This window comes from Chlorocebus sabaeus, chromosome 9 (genome assembly GCF_047675955.1).
Source record: "Chlorocebus sabaeus isolate Y175 chromosome 9, mChlSab1.0.hap1, whole genome shotgun sequence".
Lineage (NCBI taxonomy): Eukaryota > Metazoa > Chordata > Mammalia > Primates > Cercopithecidae > Chlorocebus > Chlorocebus sabaeus.
The window spans coordinates 104,281,209-104,300,862 of NC_132912.1; the positions used below are offsets into that span (position 1 = coordinate 104,281,209).

At 41.4% G+C, this 19,654-nt stretch overlaps 1 protein-coding gene across 8 annotated transcripts in view; it reads left to right on the plus strand.

Annotated features, from left to right (window-relative positions):
- The window catches only part of BTRC (beta-transducin repeat containing E3 ubiquitin protein ligase), a 205,876-nt gene extending 187,076 nt beyond the window's left edge, over positions 1-18,800 (plus strand). For 5 of the 8 annotated variants that reach the window (XM_038009482.2, XM_038009483.2, XM_038009484.2 and 2 more), the window contains one exon: positions 390-11,016. In XM_038009482.2, coding sequence (XP_037865410.1) covers positions 390-653 — 264 coding nt within the window. In that variant the 3' untranslated portion in view covers positions 654-11,016. Of the gene's footprint in view, positions 1-389; positions 11,017-11,952; positions 12,146-14,630 lie in introns of those variants that run through there. The other 3 variants (XM_007963899.3, XM_007963895.3, XM_007963900.3) reach the window with 1 other exon arrangement.
- The last annotated feature ends 854 nt before the right edge of the window (positions 18,801-19,654 follow it).

A 19,654-nucleotide genomic window follows, 5' to 3' on the forward strand; every position in this document is an offset into this window, starting at 1 on the left:
CATTGTGGTATTTAAAGCACATTCTTACCATACCAAACATGCTTTACCTACATGTTTCACACATATCTTTTAAAATGTATACTTTTCCTTTTTAAGAAAGTTTTTCTTTTTAAGAGAACCTGTCTCTTAAAAAATGACTGTGCTTTAAATACAACAAGGGGCAGGGCACAGTTGCCCAGACTGGAGTGCAGTGGCTATTCACAGGCATGAACATAGCTCACTGTAGCCTCAAACTGCTGAACCCAAGTGATACTTCTGCTTCTGCCTCCCTGAGCCAGGCCTAAAATGTGTATTTTCTTTCATCTATAATTAATCTAAGTCTGGTTTTTAGGCATAATTTATATGCAGCAAAATTCACTCTTTAAGACATTTTTCTGTTAATTTTGCAGTTGTGTAACCGTCACCACATCAACATGTACAACATTTCCATCATCCTGAAGAGTTCTTTATGCCCCTTCATGTCAATTTACTCCCCTTACCCACTAGCAACTGTTACTGACTATTCATCTGATTTTTATTCCTATAGTTTGCTTTCTCATGAACATCTGATAAATCATGGAGTATGTAGCCTTTTGTGTTTGGCTTTTTTAAGTTCATTGGAGATTCATCCATGTGGTTGTATGTATAAATACTTTGTTGCTTTTTATTGCTGAGTAGTATTCCATTGTATGAATTAGCCAGTTTGTTTATTCATTCACCAATATAAGGACTTTTGGAATGTTTCCAGTTTTTGTTGATTTTTAGTAAAGCCACTGAAAACATTTCCATATAGTCTTTTCTATGTCCATACTGTTTTCATTTCTCTTGGGTAGATATAGGAGTGTGATTTCTGGATTTTATGAAAGTATATTCTTAAATTTAAAAGAAACTGCCAAGCTATTTCCCAAAGTGGCATGGGATTTTGCAAATTGAGACCAGTCTGGGCAACATAGCAATACCTCATCCTTATTTATTAAAAAAAATTTTTTTTAATTTAAGCATTTTACATTTTCACCAACAATGTATAAGAGTTCAATTTTTCTATATCCTTGCCAGCACTTGGTATTGTCAATATTTTTTTAAATTAGACCCATTTGTGGGGGTGTGTAGCGATATATCATTATTAGTTTAATTTGTCTTTCTGTAGCTAATAATACCAAACATCTTTTTGTGAATGCTTATCTTCTTTTGTCACCATTCAGATCTTGCAACCATTTTATTTATTGAGTTGTTTATTAAAATAGATTCATATAGGTATAATGGACATATTATAAATGGACATATTGAAAGTGTACAACTTGGACAGGCATAGTGGCTCATGCCTGTAATCTCAACCCTTTGTGGGGCTGAGGCAGGCAGATCGCTTGAGTTCAGGAGTTAAAGAGCAACGTGGGCAACATATTGAGACTTCACCTCTATAAAAACTAAACAAAAAATTAGCCAGGTATGGTGGCAAGCACCTGTACTCCCAGCTACTTGGGAGGCTGAGGTGGGAGGATTACTTGAGCCAGTGCACTCCAGCCTGGGCAACAGAGTGAGACCCTGTCTCAAAAAAAAGGAAGTGTACAAGTTAATAAATTTTGACATATGTATATACCAGTGAAACCACAAATAATGAAGATATGCTCATGCCCCTTGGTTAGTCCCTCCTTCCTTTTCCATCAGAGCCCATCCCACCTCCCCCTGCCCCAATCTCCAGGCAACCATGGATCTGCTTTCTGTTAATGTTGATTAGTTTGCATTTTCTGGGGCTGTATAAAAATGGAATCATATATTAAATACTTTTTTGCCTGTCTCTTTTCATTAAGCACTCTTTTTTTTTTGAGACAGAGTCTCACTCTGTCGCCAGGCTGGAGTGCCGTGGCATGATCTCGGCTTACTGCAGCCTCTGCCTCCTGGGTTCAAGCGATTCTCCTGCCTCAGCCTCCCGAGTAGCTGGGACTACAGGTGTGTGCCACCACACCCAGCTAATTTTTGTGTTTTTTTAGTAGAGACGGGGTTTCACCATGTTGGCCAAGATGATCTCAATCTCTTGACTTCGTGATCTGCCCACCTCGGTCTCCCAAAATGCTGGGATTACAGGCGTGAGCCACCATGCCCAGCCTCTAAGCACAATTATTTTTGAGATTCACCCATGTTGTTGATGTATATCAATATTTCATTTCCTTTGAAAATTTGCTGAGTAGTATTCTATTGTATGATTATACCCATTCACTATATTGTTTCTCATTTTTGGCTGTTAACAAAGTTTCTATAAACATTTATGTAGAAGTCTTGGGATGAATGTATGCTTTTTGCTTTTATTTCTCTGAGGTAAATACCTAGGAGCAGATGACTAGGTCATATGGTAAGTGTATGTTTAAAATTTTTTTAGAAACTGCCAAACTGTTTTTCAAAGTGGTTTACCATTTTACATTATAGTATAGCAGTGTATGAGAGTTCAGTTACTCCACATTCTTGCCAGTACTGAGCACAGTCTTTAATTTAGTCATTCTCATTGTGGTTTAATTCGTGTATCTCTAATGATTAATAATGTCGAACATCTATTCTTGCCATCTGTATGTCTACTTTGGTGAAGTGTGTTCAAATCTATTCCATTTTTTAATTGAGTGGTTATTGAGTTTTGAGATTCTTTTAGGTATTCTAAGTTACAAATGCTTTATCAGATGTCATTCACAAATATTTTCTTCACATTCATAATTTGTTTCTTTGTTTTCTTAAAAGTGTCTTTCAAAAAGCAGTTCTTAATTTTAAGTCCACTGTATTGACTTTTTCTATTATGGCGTATGTTACTTGCTATTGTATCTCAAAAAAACCTTTGACTAATCCCAAGTCACAAGGATTTTTCCCTGTGTTTTCTTCTCTAAGTTTTATAGTTTTCAGTTTATATGTTCGTCTATGATCCATTTTGAGTTAATCTCTGCATATGGTACAAGGTATAGATCAAAGGGTTGGGCTTTTTTACACATGAATATCCAGTTGTTCCAGCACCGTTTATTCAAAAGACTGTCCTTTCGAAATGCTTTTGCAGCTTTGTCAAAAATGAATTGACCATATATATGTGACTCTACTTTGGGAATCTGTTCTGTTCCATTGATTTTTGTCTGTCTTGATTCCAGTATAATTTTATTTTGATTACTGCAGCTTTTGACCAACTCTTGAAGTCAAGTAATACGAGTCTTTCAGCTTTGTCTTTTTCAGAGGTTTTTGGGGCCTTTGATTTTTCATGTTAATTTTAAAATCAGTTTGCTAATTTCAACCAAAAAAAAGTCTACTGGGAATGTTTTTTAATTTTTTAATAAAGTAGGTATGGGGTCTCAATGTGTTGCCCAGACTGGTCTCAAACTCCTGGCCTCAAATAGTACTCCTACCTCAGACTCCCAAAGTGCTTGGATTATAGGCCTGAGCCACTCCACCTGCTGGGATTTTTGTTGGACTTGTTTTGACTCTAGATCCGTTTGGAGAATATTGACTTTTGAACAATATTGAGTCTTTATCTCTCCATTTGTTTAGGTCTTTTTAAATTTCTCAGCCATGTTGTAGCTTTCAGTGTAAAGGTTTTGCACATCTTTTGTCACATTTATCCCTAAATATTTTGTATTTTTAATGCTATTGGAAAAGGTATTTTTAAACCTTGGTTTCTGATTGTTCATTGCAAATACATAGAAATATACTTTTACTTATTTCCCAATCTGTGTATCTTTTATTTCTCTCTCTCTTTTTTTTTTAATTGCACTGGCTAAGACCTCCAGTACAATGTTAAAAACAATTGGTAAGAGTGAATGTCCCTTTCTTGTTCATGATCTTAGGCGAAAGGCAGTCTTTCACCATTTCACATATATGTATATATAGATGTATGTCAGCTATAGGTTTTTCATAATGACCCCATTATCAGGGGAATAAGCAGTTCCCTTCTGTTCCTAGATTGCTGAGAGTTTTTGTGAGGAATGCATGTTGGATTTTGTGAAATGCTTTATCTGATCCATTGAGATAATCATATGGTTTTTCACTTTTATTCTGTTAATTGGTATATTGCATTGAATTTTTTAAGCTTTAAATCCTTTGCGTTGCTGGTATAAACCCCACTTGTTCATGAGGTATAATCCTTTTTATGTGTTGTTGGATTCACTTTGCTAATATCTTTTTAAGGATTTTTGTGTGTGGTGTATATCTGTGTTTGTAAGGGATATTGGTTTGTTGCTTTATTTTCTATGTCTCTGGTTGACTGTCATGATAATGTTGGCTTTATAAAATAATTTTTGAAGTGTTCCCTCATCCATTTTCTAAGAGTTTGCATACATGATATTATGCTTCTTTAAATGCTTGATAGAATTCACTAGTGAATCATCTAGACCTGGAATTTTCTTTGTGGAAAGTTTTAATCACAACTTCAGTTTCTTTAATAAATATAGCACTCTTCAGATTTAATATTTCTTCTGAAGTCAACTTTAATACTTTCTCTTCCAAGAAGTTTGGCCGTTTTATCTAAATTATCCAATTTATTGAAATAAAGTTATTAATCATGTTCCCTTATTATCCTTTTAATGCCTTTAGGAGCACAGTCATGTTTCCTTTTTCGGTTTCATTGATTTTTTTTTTCTTTTTCTAGCTTCTTAAGGTAGAAACTAAGATCATTGTCTTTGAAACTTTTTTTTTAAATATAATCAGTTGAAGCTATAAATGTTATTGGAAGTAATTCTAATCACTATTTTAGCTACATCCCAAAAAATGTCAATTTAGTTGGTTTATAATATCAGGTCTTCTGTATCCTTAGTGATTTTTCTATTTGTCCTTACCAATTATTGAGAGGAATTTTTATGTCTTCCTGAATTTGTCTGTTTCTCCTTACAGTTGTGACAGCTTTTGCTTCATGGTTTTTGTTTGTTTGAGACAAGGTATCACTATGTCGCCCAGGCTGGAGTGCAGTGGCACACCTATGTCTCACTGCAGCCTCAACCTCCCAGGTTCTATCAATCCACCCGCCTCAGCCTCCCGAGTAGCTGGGACCACAGGCGAGTGCCACCATGTCTGGCTAATTTTTTTGTATTTTTTTGTAGAGATGGAGTTTTGCCACATTGCCCAGGCTGGTCTGGAACTGCTGGGCTCAACCTCAACAAAGTACTGGGATCACAGGCATGAGCCATGGCACCTGGCCTGATTCATGGTTTGTTGTTGTTGTTTTTGTTGTTTTTGAGATGAAGTTTCTCTCTTGTCATCCAGGCTGGAGTGCAGTGGCACGATCTCGGCTTACTGCAACCTCCACCTCCTGGGTTCAAGCGATTCTCCTGCCTCAGCCTCTCAAGTAGCTGGGATTACAGGTGCCTGCCACCACACCCGGCTAATTTTTTGTATTTTTAATAGAGACGGGATTTCACTGTGTTAGCCAGGATGGTCTTCATCTCCTGACCTTGTGATCCGCCCGCCTCAGCCTCCCAAAGTGCTGAGATTACAGGCATGAGCCACCAACTTCTGACCTTTTAAAGAAATTTTTTAATGGAAAAAAGAGAGTTTATTTTTACCCACATGTTTACCTTTTCTGTTGCCTCCCATTCCTTTGTATAAATTCTGTTTCCATCTGATATCATTTTCCTTCTGCTTAAAGAACTTACTTTAACATTTCATATATGCAGGTACACTGGTGACAAATACTTTCACTTGTTGTTTACTTGGGAAAGTTTTTTTTTTTTTAAGGGATGGGATCTCATTCTATAGCCCAGGTTGGAGTACAGTGGCATGATCATAGCTCACTTCAGCCTTGGGCTCCTAGTCTCAAGTAATCCTCCTGACAGCCTCCCACATAGCTGACTACAGGCTTGTGCCACCATATCTGGCTAATTTTCTTTATTTTTTTAGAGATAGGGTCTCATTGTGTTACCCAGACTGGTGTCGAACTCGTGGCCTTACATAATCCTCTTGCTTCACAACCTCCTGAGTAGCTGAGATTATTACAGGTGCAAGCCACTGCGCCTGGCTCTGAAAAAGTTTTCATTTTGCCTTCATTTTTGAAAGATATTTTTGCTGGCTAAATAATTCTATATAGGCCAGGCATGGTGTCTCACACCTGTAATCCTGGCACTTTGGGAGTCTGAGGCGGGTGGATCACTTGAGCTCAGGAGTTCAAGACCAGCCTATCAACATGGCGACCCCTTCTCTTCAAAAATACAAAGATAAGCTGGGCATGGTGGCACGTGCCTGTAGTCCCAACAACTTTTGGGAGGCTGAGGTATGAGGATCCTATGAGTCTGGGAGATTGAGGCTGCAGTAAGCCATGAATGTGCCACTGCACTCCAGCTTGGGTGAGAATGAGACCCTGTCTCAAAAAAAAAAAAAGAATTCTAGATTGACAGTGTCTTTCAGCACTTTAATGATGTCATTCCATTTTCTTCTGGTTTGGTTTCTGACTAGAAGTTGGAAGTCACTCGTCTAAATTATGTATCTTTTTCCTCTGACTGCCTTTAAGATTTTCTCTTTATGATTAGTTTTCAGCAATTTGCTTATGATGTGTCTTGGCGTGGTTTTCTTTGTATTTTTCCTACTTCACATTAAAAAATAGAATATACAGAGCGATTTGAAGAAGGCTAAACTATATGTTGTCTACAAGAAAGCTACTTTAACTATAAAGACACATACCCCTTAAAAGTAAATGGTTAGCGAAAGATATAACACATGTTATAGACTGAATTGTGTTCCCCTAAAATTTATATGATGTCTTAACTACCGGTACCTCAGAATGTGACTGTATTTGGAGTTATAGGAGCTTTCAAGAGGTAAATAAGGTTAAATGAAGTCATTGGAGTAGGCCCTAACCCGATATGACTGGTGTCCTTATAACAAGAGGAGATTGGGACACACAGAGACCATGTGAAGATAAAGGGAGAAGATGACCATCTACAAGTCAAAGGAGAAGCATCAGAATGAAACCAACCCTGCCAACACTTTGATCTTGGAATTCTAGTCTCCAGACTGTAGGGAAATTAATTTCTATTTTTTGAGCCACCTAGTGTATGCCATACTTTGTTATGGCACCCCTAGCCCTGATGGACCATTCTAACACTAGTCAGAAGAAAGTTGGGGTAGCTGTATTAATTACAGAGAGAGCAAACCTCAGAGCAAGGAATATTATCAGGGATAAAGAGAAGTGTTGTATAATGATAAAGGGGCCAGTTCTTCAAGAAGACCTAACAATCCTTAACATGTACACACCTAATAACAGAGCATCAAAACATGAGGCAAAAAACCATAGAACTGCAAGGAAAGAATAGATGCATCCACTATTATAGTTGGAGACTTCAACACCCCCATCAGTAATGGACAGATCTGGCAGGCAGCCAATTCAGTAAGAACATAGTTGAATTTAGCAGTACCATCAATCAAGTGTATATAATTGACGTCTGTAGAATGCTTCATCCAACAGCAGCAGAATACACATTCTTCTCAAGCTCCCAAGGAAATTACACCAAGGCAGACCACAGTCAGGGCCATAGAATGCACCTTAAAAATTTTACAAGAATAGAAATCATACTGCATATGCTGCCAGATTACAGTGGCATTCAGTAATGGAAAGATAGCTGGAAAATCCCAAAATATGTGGAGATTAAACAATACACTTCTAAATAACACGTAGGTCAAGAAGAAATCACAAGAGAAATTGAAATGTATTTTTTTTTAAATTTTTACTTTTAATTTTTGTGGGTACATAGTAGGTTTATATATTTATGGGGAACATGTGATGTTTTGAAAAGTATTTTGAAGTAAACAAAAATGAAAACAGCTATCAAAATGTGTGGGATGCAGTGAAAGCAGTGCTTAGAGGGAAATTTATAGCAATGAATGCATATCTTATAAAATATCTAAAATCAATAGTCTAAGCTTCTAGTAGAGCTAACTAAGAGAAGAGCAAATTAAATTCAAAGTAAGTAGAGGAAAAGAAATAATAAAAACTAGACCAGAAATCAATGAAATTGAAAACAGGAAATCAATGGAGTACATCAAGACCAAAAGCTAGTTCTTTGAAAGGATCAATAAAATGGATGAGCCTCTAGCCAGACTACGAAAAACAAAGAAGACATACTTTACTAATATTAGAAAGCGATCCCAGATCTTCACAGAATCAATACTTAATAATCTTTCCAAACAGAGAAACTAAGCCCAGGTAGATTCACTGGTGAATTCTACCAAACATTTGAATAAGTTGTATCAATTTTCTATCATTTTTTTCTACAAGATAAAAACAGAATGAATAACTTGCTAACTCATCCTATGAAGCATTACCCTAAAACCAAAACCAGACAAATACAATATAGGAAAAGAAAAATACAGACTAATAATGGCTAAGCTATGAAGTGCAATAGGTTAGGCAGATCAAATGCATTTTCAGCTTAGGATAGTTTCATTTACAACAGGTTCATCAGGATGTAACCTATTGTAATTTGAGGAGCATCTGTATTTTAAACTATTTGATTCGTGCTTGAACCCAGGAGGCGAAGGTTGCAGTGAGCCAAGATCGCATCACTTCTAGCCTGGGCAACAAGAACGAAACTCTGTCTCAAAATAAATAAATAAATATTTGATTCAGACATATGTATGGTTTTTCTTTTTCTTTTTCTTTTTCTTTTTCTTTTTCTTTTTTTTGAGACAGAGTTTCACTCTTGTTGCCCAGGCTGGAGTGCAGTGACACAATCTCGGCTCACTGCAACCTCCGCCTCCTGGATGCAAGCTATTCTCCTGCCTTAGCCTCCCGAGTAGCTAGGATTACAGGTGCCCGCCACCACACTTGGCTGAATTTTGTATTTTTAGTAGATACTGGGTTTCTCCATGTTGGCCAGGCTGGTCTCGAACTCCTAACCTCATGATCTGCCTGCCTTGGCCTCCCAAAGATCTGGGATTACAGGCGTGAGCCACTGCACCCGGCCATGTATGGTCTTATTATTGCCGTTATGTTTAGCAATTTCATGATTTCTAAAATTTTTTTTGGGGGGGGGGACAGAGTCTTGCTGTGTCCCCCAGACTGGAGTGCAGTGGCTCGATCTCAGCTCACTGCAAGCTCCGTCTCCTGGGTTCACGCCATTCTCCTGCCTCAGCCTCCCGAGTAGCTGGGACTACAGGCGCCCACCACCATGCCCGGCTAATTTTTTGTATTTTCAGTAGAAACGGGATTTTGCTGTGTTAGCCAGGATGGTCTCGATCTCCTGACCTTGTGATCCGCCCATCTCGGCCTCCCAAAGTGCTGGGATTACAGGCATCAGTCACCGCACCGGCCTCTAAAATATTATAAAATGTAATAATGTGCCAATAAAATGTAGTAACTCTTAAATTTAAAAAATCCTCAACAAAATATTAGCAAATTAAATCCAACGATGTATGAAAAGAATTATACCCTGTGACCAAGTGAGATTCATGCCAGGTATGCAAGGCTGGTTCAGCATTCAGAAATCAATTAATGTAATCCATCACATCAGGGGACTATAGAAGACAAATCACATGTTTATATCAATAGATGCAGTAAAAGCATTTGACAAAATCCAACACCCATTCATGATAAAAACTCTCAACAAACAAGGGATAGAGAGGCTTTTCCTCAACATCATAAAGAAAAATGCAAATTAAAATTATAATAAAATACTACTACAAACCTACCAAAATAAGTGTAAAAGATTGGCAATATCAATTTTTGGTGAAGATGTGGAGTAATGAACTCTGATAAACTGTTGGTGTGAGTATAAATTGGCATGACTTTTAAAAAATTGTTTCATAGTATCTTCTAAAGCCAAACATACACCTACCCCATGGCCCAGCAAGTCTACTCCTAGTTGAAATGAGTGCATATATTCAGCAAAAGACACATACATAAATGTTCATAGCAGCTTTGTTGTATAATAGTCATAAACTATAATCAGCCCCTATGTCCACCAACAAGAGAATAGATGGATTGTATATTCATACAGTAGAATATCAACCAGTAATAAAAAAGAATAAACTACCATTTTACATTCAGCAACATAGAAGAATCTTATAATGTTGACTGAAAGAAGCCAGGCATGAGCTGTGCTCGGTGGCTCATGCCTGTAATCCCAGCACTTTGGGAGGCTGAGGCCGGCGGATTGCCTGAGTTCAGCAGTTGGAGACCAGCCTGGGCAGCATGGTGAAATCCCGTCTTTACTAAAATACAAAAAATTAGCCAAGCATGGCGGGGGGCGCCTGTAGTCCCAGCTACTCGGGAGGCTGAGGCAGGAGAAACGCTTGAACCTGGGAGGCAGAAGTTGCAGTGAGCCGAGATCGCACCACTGCACTCCAGCCTTGCCACAGAGCAAGACTCTGTTTCAAAAAAAAAGGCAGGCATAAAAGAATACATACTATATGACTATATGAAATTCAATAAGAGAGTAAACAAATTAATAACAATAACAACATTGGGCCAGGCAAAGTGGCCCACACGTATAATCTCAGAGCTTTGGGAGGCCAAGGCAGAAGGACTGCTTGAGTCCATGAGTTCAAGACCAGCCTGGGCAACAAAAACACCTGGTTGCTACAAAAAAAAAAGAAAGAAAGAAAAGAAAAGCTGGGCATGGTGGCATGTGCCTGTAGTCCTCACTACTTGGGAGGCTGAAGCAGGAAGATCACTTGAGCCCAGGAGTTTGAGGTTACGGTGAACTATGATCACACTACTGCATTCTTACCTGGGCAATAAAGCGAGACCCTGCATCTAAAAATGACGATCATGATGACACCTGTAATCCCAGCACTTTGGGAGGCCAAGGTGGGCGGATCACGAGGTCAGGAGATTGAGACCATCCTAACACAATGAAACCCCATCTCCACTAAAAATACAAAAAATTAGCCAGGCGTTGTGGCGGGCGCCTGTAGTCCCAGCTACGTCTGAGGCAGGAGAATGGCATGAACCCAGGAGGCAGAGCTTGCGGTGAGCGGAGATCACGCCACTGCACTCCAGCCTGGGCAACAGAGCAAGACTCAGTCTCAAAAAAAAAAAAAAGGTGATGATGATGATAAAATTGGAGTGGAAATAACATTGTTTAGTAAGGGGTGTGAGATTGTTTTCCAGTATGCTGGGAACATTCTACATCTTCATCAGGGTAGTGGTAACTGCCAGTGGTGTGCTAGAACAGGCTCATGCTCACTTATGAGAGCCAACTATTCATGAATTTTGCAAGCTGGTTGACTATTACTAGCTTATAATTGGCCATGGTAGGAGTTTTTAATGCCGTGGAAATCTACCAGTGGTTTTACAAAGTAGCAAAGTTGGTTGATAAACATTTATCAGCATACTGCTTATTGCTCACCAATCCTTGACCTCTGATTATGGAAGGAACTTAGAAGATAAAACCAGGGAGGTAGTAAGGAATGCTGTCATCCACCCTAAGCCAAAAAGGGTTGGCATGAGAAACTATTAATAGCATGCTATTTAGCATGTCTTGGCCAAAGAGTATTAACTTTGTTTATAGCTGCCTAGTATTTGACTTTTCCATGCTGCCTTTAGCCCAAGTAAATTTTCTTTTTTTAAAATTTATTTATTTATGTATTTATTTAGACAGAGCCTCACTCTGTTACCTAGGCTGGAGTGCAGTGGCATGATCTCAGCTCACTGCAACCTCTGCCTCCCAGGTTCAAGCAATTCTTCTGCCTCAGCTTCCCAAGTAACTGGGACTACAGGCACGTGCCACCATGCCCAGCTAATTTTTTGTATTTTTAGTAGAGATGGGGTTTCACCGTGTTAGCCAGGATGGTCTAGATCTCCTGACCTCGTGATCCGCCCGCCTCGGGCTCCCAAAGTGCTGGGATTACAGCCATGAGCCACTGCACCCGGCCTCTCTCTTTTTTTAAAAAAACAACTTCATGGTAGAAAATTAACAGCAAACCATAGCCTTTCTGTAGACTCCTTTTGACATCTTGCTGAATTTGTGTCCTATTGATTTTGAGTAGTTCAAGTTCCTACCCTTTTTGTTTCTACTTCTTTAGGAGCATTCCGGAAGAGTTTTTCGACTCCAGTTTGATGAATTCCAGATTGTCAGTAGTTCACATGATGACACAATCCTCATCTGGGACTTCCTAAATGATCCAGCTGCCCAAGCTGAACCCCCCCGTTCCCCTTCTCGAACATACACCTACATCTCCAGATAAATAACCATATACTGACCTCAAACTTGCCCAGGTATCAAAATCTATTATGTACATAACACTGTGGGTAGGAGACAGGGTATTAGCTGTAAGGTATTGCTAGTTCATGGAGCTTTCTCCTGCCATTTGTGTCACCAAGTCCTGTAAAGCCGAGGAAGCAGACGATGTGAGACAGGGCTGAAGCTGCCACAGTATGGACAGTGCCTTTCACCAAGGTAGCCAGCCTCAGTTCTAGGTGATTCTAGGGTCCTATGTGTGTGGTAAGCCTAGTCATTCCTGCCCTAGTTATCTAGTAGTACTGTTATGAAAATAAAATGAGATTTGAATCAGTTTGAAAACTAAGTAATGACCCAAAGGCCTGTGATGTTTAAGTTCCCAGATCACACAATACCTACAATAGAGACGTTTCAAGCCAAGTAGACACTCTGATGTCTAATGTGTGAATGGAAACATCTCTTGGTGAAAGTTCACACTGACATAGAAATAAAAGGGGAGATTTTAAAAGGAATATAAAAAGTAGCTTTTATATCCCTGTCCCCATTCCTCAACCCTCCAAAAAGAGGACCTGTCTTTTGACCTCTGACGTTGGTGAGAACTCCATGTGTCCTCCCACTCAAGTCTCCAAACTCTCTCTCAGGCAGGGGAAGATCCTAAAATACCCAGGTGGTCCATACATATTATGGTATATTCAGATCATACCTGGTGTTCTGACCAGTTTGAATACACTAGGTTGTTGCCAGTTTGAGAAGGCTGCCCTAGCTGCTGAGGAGCGTTGCCTCAGTTCTCCTGGCGGAAGTACATGTTCGCTACACGTTTCTGCATCTCTCTTTGCAGTGTTCCACTGAGGGCAGTGATTCACGCCCAACTGGGCTTGCCTCAGCGCCTCTTTCTCTCACAGAGGACACGGTTCATCGTTCCTCAGCCAAGTCGCACAGGCTATGTGCCCTTGGACAAGTAACTTCCCAGAGCCTGAATCTCCTGATGAGTAACATGAGGGGCACTGCTCACCTCATGGAGCCCTGTGAAGGCTGCATGGAGATACTGTATGGAAAATTCCTAGTGCTTAGCACAGTGCCGAATACATAGCATGCCCTCAGGAAAAACTGGTCATTAGTATTAATACTGCAATCTCCCTATACCTACCCCCTCCTTTTGCCCAAAATTTTATCTTCCTTAGACTTCTGTGACACTTTGCTATTTTTAATATTCTTCCTGGCTCTCTGATTATTTGTGCCTCTTTCCCCCTCACTCCTAAGAGTCTGTTTCTGGCTTTTCTTATTATTTTTATTTTATCTTATTTCTTTTTTTTGAGACGTAGTCTCGCTCTTTCGCCCAGGCTGGAGTGCAGTGGCGCGATCTCGGCTCACTGCAAGCTCTGCCACCTGGGTTCACACCATTCTCCTGCCTCAGCCTCCTGAGTAGCTGGGACTACAGGTGCCCGCCACCGTGCCAGGCTAACTTTTTGTATTTTTAGTAGAGACAGGGTTCCACCATATTAGCCAGGATGGTCTCGATCTCCTGACCTCATGATTCACCTGCCTCGGCCTCTCAAGGCCAAGCCACCGCGCCCGGCCTATTTTATTTCTTGAGACAGGGCTTCGCTCCTGTCGCCCAAGCTGGAGTGCAGTGGCACAATGTCAGCTCACTGCAACCTCCACCTCCCAGGCTCAAGTGATTCTCCTGCCTCAGCCTCCTGAGTACAACAGGCACACAACACCACACCCAGCTAATTGTTTGTATTTTTTTTTTTAGAAATGGGGTTTCACCATGTTGCCCAGGCTGGTCTCGAACTCCTGAGCTCAAGTGATCCACCTCCCTTGGCCTCCCAAAGTATTGGGATTACAGGTGTGAGCCACCATGCCCGGCCTCTCTTTCTTCCTTATCTGAGTTCCTTCTTAGGCTGCCTTCTCTCTTCCCAAAGCTTCAGATCTCATCTCAATGTAGAAGACTCAAATTTCTGTCTCCAGTCCAAGCCTCTGCTTTAATCTCCAGACCACATTTCCAGCTGCCATCCACACAGCTGTCCTTGAAGACAGCAAGAGCACTTCTAGTGCTCACATCCTCAACTACACTGTCCCCTCCTTTACACTGCTGGTACCCTCCAGCCACACAGCCGGGCCAGCTTTCCTTGATTCCCCCACTTCTGTTAGTGGCACCACCATGCTCATGGCCACTCAAAGGCAGGGCCCACAGACCATCCCCGACCCCTGTCCTGCCATTCTACAGGGCAGGTGAAAGCTATGCCAACCGTGGTCACTCTCAGCCTAAAGACATCAGAGTCACTCTGCTTGAACACCACAGCCCTGAGCATGTCAGCAAGCCCTGCCTTTAGTGTAACTTCCCCATCAGCCCAGGTCACCTTTGACAGAAGCTTCTGCATGGCATAGACAGAGAGCAGGCATTAGGAAGGACTCCTAAGCCTTTTCCCCATTGGCAGCTAAGTGAATGCTCTTTTTTCTTCAAGCAAGTAAGAAATATCGAAAAAGGGGCTAATGACTGTTTGCTCTGTTTTCACACAGGACCCATTAAAGTTGCGGTATTTAACGTATCTGCCAATACCAGGACGAGCAACAACAGTAACAATCAAACTACTGCCCAGTTTCCCCGGACTAGCCGAGGAGCAGGGCTTTGAGACTCCTGTTGGGACAGTTGGTTTGCAGTCGGCCCAGGACAGTCTACTCAGCACAGCTGACTGCTTCAGTGCTGCTATCAGAAGATATCTTCTATCTTTTGTGAATGATTGGAACTTTTAAACCTCCCCTCCTCTCCTCCTTTCCCCTCTGCACCTAGTTTTTTCCCATTGGTTCCAGACAAAGATGACTTATAAATATATTTAGTGTTTTGCCAGAATCTCTCTTGCTTTGCCATTAAGCAGAAGAACTAGTTTTCCTGTATAGCCTGCTGGGAGAGACCCAGTTCTAGGGGATGGGGGATGCAGCTTCAAGCCAGACAGTACCCAGTGTCTCCCTGTTAACTGCAGGAATGCCAAGCACCTGGCCAGAGCAGCCCAGCCCCAATGTGCTTAGGAGGAGACAGAGCTCGCTTTGTTAGCCTCTGGGGCAAGAAAAAGAAAACACAAGAATGTATACACTGGAAGATTTGGGCCTCCTGCCTGCCTTCTCTTTGTTTCTGTTCCTCTTCCCATCTACTTGCCTACTCCCCTTCAACCTTTCTTCTCTGTCTGCTCCACCTGAGAAGAAAGTGTATGAAGAGAGTGTCCTCCTCTAGCATGAGCCAGATCAGCCAGAAAATGCAACACTTGGAAGAGTTAAATGCTGTTCAGTGAAGATTTCAGCCCCAGACCTTTGCTGCAAGTGACCCTGTGGCAGCAGTGGATTCTCGGACATGATATTCTCATCATATTTGCAACTCTTCTCTCTCCTCCTTCCCCACACCCAAAAGGAGGATGGGGGGCAGGGGGCGGGGAGAAGTTTCTTGGGCTCCATCAATGGCTGCATCTTTTCTGGACTCAGCAGTGTCCTTGATTCCATGTAGAGTGTGGAAAGGAGTTGCTGATTGCATTTCCTCTCATTAACAATTAGGTGTGTAATAAAAAGCATTGTACTTCATCTTAAATCACTGGTAAGGCTCAGCCTACAGAAAGGTTTGAAATGGCCAGAACCAAATGCTTGGTGCATTCTGCATAATGGTTTCCATCTCCGATTTCCTCATCAGGGCCTGTGAGTATCCAGGTGCCTGTATCTTTGCGAAGACCCTGATCAAGGTAGCTTAAGAGAGATAGGAGAAAACACTGGTTTTTTTGTTTGTTTGTTTTTTGTTTTTGTTTTTGTTTTTTGGCCAGTTAAATATCATCTCTCAAAAATTGATCTCACCATGTCAACTTTGCACTGCAGAACCTTCCTTCTGCTTCTCCCACACCCAGTATTTGCAGAGGGGCAAAGCTGCCCGAGAGAGAGGATCAGGGTGAAGTATGGCATACAGGGTTTATAAATGGGACAAAAACTGCCTTTTCTTCCTCCTCCTGACCTTATTTTACTCTTCACTCTCCCCAGCCAATAAAATGTCTGTGGCGATTGGCAAACAGCATAAATGGCTGGACCTCGGCAAGGGTCAGGTAAACCTAGCCACTCGGAAGGCAGCTGTGTGAGCTGCCAAAGCTAGTGGGCTTCAGGTGCAAGGGCACCTGTGCCACACCAACCTGGGAGCACACAGAATACTATTAATGTGCACCCAGCTGGTCTCCCCAGGCAAGAAGGTATCCTCTTCCCAAGGTGTACCCAGACTGGATGTTGTGACTACATATTTGAGAGTCAGTTTATGCATATGCACTCTACCTTTCCTGCTTTATGAGTATTTTTAAGCTTTTAGTTCAAGGTTATATTCAGAAAATATTTCCAGTGTAATGATACATCGTAGCCTAGGAAATATTTTCTCAATGTAATTCCCTTCCCAGCTACCCAAATGCTACAGAGAAATGTTTTCTACTTGGCCACTATCAGGGTTCGTCATCTATTGTGTTGACTATTAATGGCTTTTTGATTGGGTAAGGATTTTGCTATAGATGAAGATAGAGGGCTGTCAGCCCTGAAAAACACACAGGTCAGACATTAAAAAGGCATGGGTTTCAAGCTGTCTCAAAATATTGTCCAATAGCCATAATTTTACCAGCCCTTCTGTCATATGCTGCTATTACAAAGTGGAAGCTGTTGAATGTTTATTGGTGCCCAGGGTTTTGCTCTCCAATCTAGGTTCAGTTGAAGGAATATTGTTTCTAAGACTGTTTTGAAACATGTCCAGTACATCACAAAGGAGATCAGGTCGAATCCTACAGATGTGGAGCCATTCCCCCAGTTCAGGATATTCTCCAAGTTGTCCTCTCTGCTGCTGATGGAAATGGGAATGAAGTTAAGTGGTCTGAAAAACTTGAATCGTTCACATTTCTCAGCCCTGGGGGTCATTTACCAGTTCATTGTAGAAGAAATAATCAGGTAAGTAAAAGTTCATTTCCAGAGAAGGTAAACCCCACTTACCATCTCTGCATGATTTCAGTGGGAATTGATTATCACTAATCCCCAGCTGGGCTAGAATAAATGTAAAGTTTGACCTTTTTAAAACAAAAAGAGAGACAAAGTCTCAGCACATTCCAAGGAGTGATAGAAACAGAGCTGAAGGTGTCCTCATGGTAGATTAGTCTCTTCTCACTAAAATTTATTTTCCAACGTAGGGCCTAAAGGAAACCTTTTTTAAAGACAGGCTGAAACCCGTTCGAAGGCAGAGGAAGAGGCGCAGACACGTGACCTTTTGGTGCACACTGGGGCTACTTGGACAAGACCAACATGCCTTGCTGCACGTGTGTGTATTTCACTGCTGAGAACATCCTTTAACTTTGTGTGCAATTTGAAAGCATGTGAATCATGGATGGAAGGCCGTTTGTACATGTCCCTTGGCAAATTCTTTCTGGTGTCTCCTAACTTCAGAGACAGGGACTCTTTTGGATCTCTATTGACAGGTAATAAAGTCTGGCCCTCATAACTTGTTTCTGAACTAGAAAAGACTGAGACCCCTACATCATTCTTGTTTTTCTGCTTGAGTAAGAACAATCCTTTTTTATTTTTCTTCTGTGCAGTCTAAAGCTACAGAGGAAAAAAATGCACTCTTCCCTTGCTGGCTGCTGGTACCATTGGTCTAAACAGCTGTAGTTGGTCTACTCCTTACTTAGCACTTGATTGTGTGGGGGAAAAAAGGTGGGAGGGGTGGGGAATACTGGAAATAATCAGGGCAATTTTTTTTCTTTCCTATAATTGGATTAGATACCTTGGTACTGTTAACCTTCTCAGCATCTCCCTTTTGCCTTAGATGGCAACACCCTCCAGCCTGAAGCAGAGCAGTCCAACCCAGATTAGTGCAGCCCTGAGACTTGGGGTACAGCCTCCCTGGTCTTCCTCCACACAGCTGATCACCAACAGACCAGACCTCCTTTAACCACAGTGTCAACATAGTGTTGGAAAGAGAGCCATCTCTTAGGGGAATAAAACTGAGTTTCACTTCTTTACCTGTAGCTCATCTGTGGTGTCAGAATCCTTTGAGCTGAAGAGATAAATCAAAAGAGCATGATGATGGCTGCCTGGTTTCAGGTGGAACTTAATGCATTGATCTTTAGAAACCCCTTCTGTTGGAAGTAGAGTAGCTATGATCTAAAATGTCCTGGAGGCAGATGACATTGAAAATATGTGCTTTCCAACCAGCACAGCTGGCGCACTTAGCTCCTGATTGGATGTGTGTGTGTTTTATTAAGGATCAGTGCAGTAAGTGTTTTAAAAGTGTTACCTCCTCTCCTAACCCTTCCCCTTCTTGGACACTGAAGGAAAAGGCCAACTAGGATGTTAGCCCTCTGGGCACCAAGGAAACTAACAGCTTTCTCAAAGCGGTGACCACTCAGGCCGGCCCAGACAGATCTGAGGGATGGCCAGTGCACTCCAGCGATGGGACAGGCCTAGCAACACATGTGAGCTTCCCCGAAAGCTTTCAACTGGTTCAGCTCTTTGTTCTCTAGACTCTTAAGTACTGACTGCTTTGACTTTTGTGATTATGTTATGGTGATGTGTAGTCAATGTACCAATATGTTCACAACCTAGGATCATGGTAATAGAGTGTGTTTTGGTTTTTTTTAACTGTTCAGAAAAAAAGTAACTTAAATTACAAATATAAGATTAAAGCGAATTTTCTAATTGTCTTGTCTCCTTGCCCCAACATCAAAAAGGACAATACACTTTTCAGTATACAGACTGAGGGAGTGCACAGATAGGATACCTTTGCAGATAATCTGACGTGAGAAAACAAGATGAGAGAAAGCAGGACTGGACGCTGTGGGTGAGTGTGGGGTGCCAGCATACACCTACTGTTCCATGTTGAGTTAAATTGAAGCCAAAGTCATGTCTCATTTGTGAATTGGTCACCTTAGCCAACCACAGCCCAACCTGAATGCAGAATTTACATTTTTCTCAGCCCCTCAGTGGTGAAAAGACTTGAGTTTCCCCTACATCCCATTTGATCGGTTTATAGGCAAGCAGGCTCACATCTGGGAGCAGTTTCCAGAAGGACTCTAACAAGCTGTAAGAATGAAGGCACCCTTGACTATCTGGGGTATGACATTGCAGTTCCTGAGTGAAATCCCCATTCCCTCCTTCATCCAAACCTTAGAGAGGTACAAGGTTGCAGGCAGTGGCCGAATGGGACTCTCTCTCACCATTGGCCCTGTTCCCCTCCCCTCTCTAGTGTCACAAACAGGATCCTTGTCAAAATTGACCCATCCTTCTTTTAGATCTATGAGCTTTTTGTATTAGTAACCCTTCCACATGACCAAGGCTCCCTGGCCTCCATCAGCCTTGTAGTCTCATTGTCTTGTCTGGACTGACAACCCTTGGCAGATGAGGAAACTGAGGAGCAAGAAAAGGGACCCACATTGCCCAAAACTACACTGAAGAATCCTCCCTAACAACTAAGGGCAGGCAGCACCCAAGAGAGAGAAGGAAGGGAGGGAGGCGTTAGAGGAACCACTCTGGGGCCACTGGTATCTGCTCAG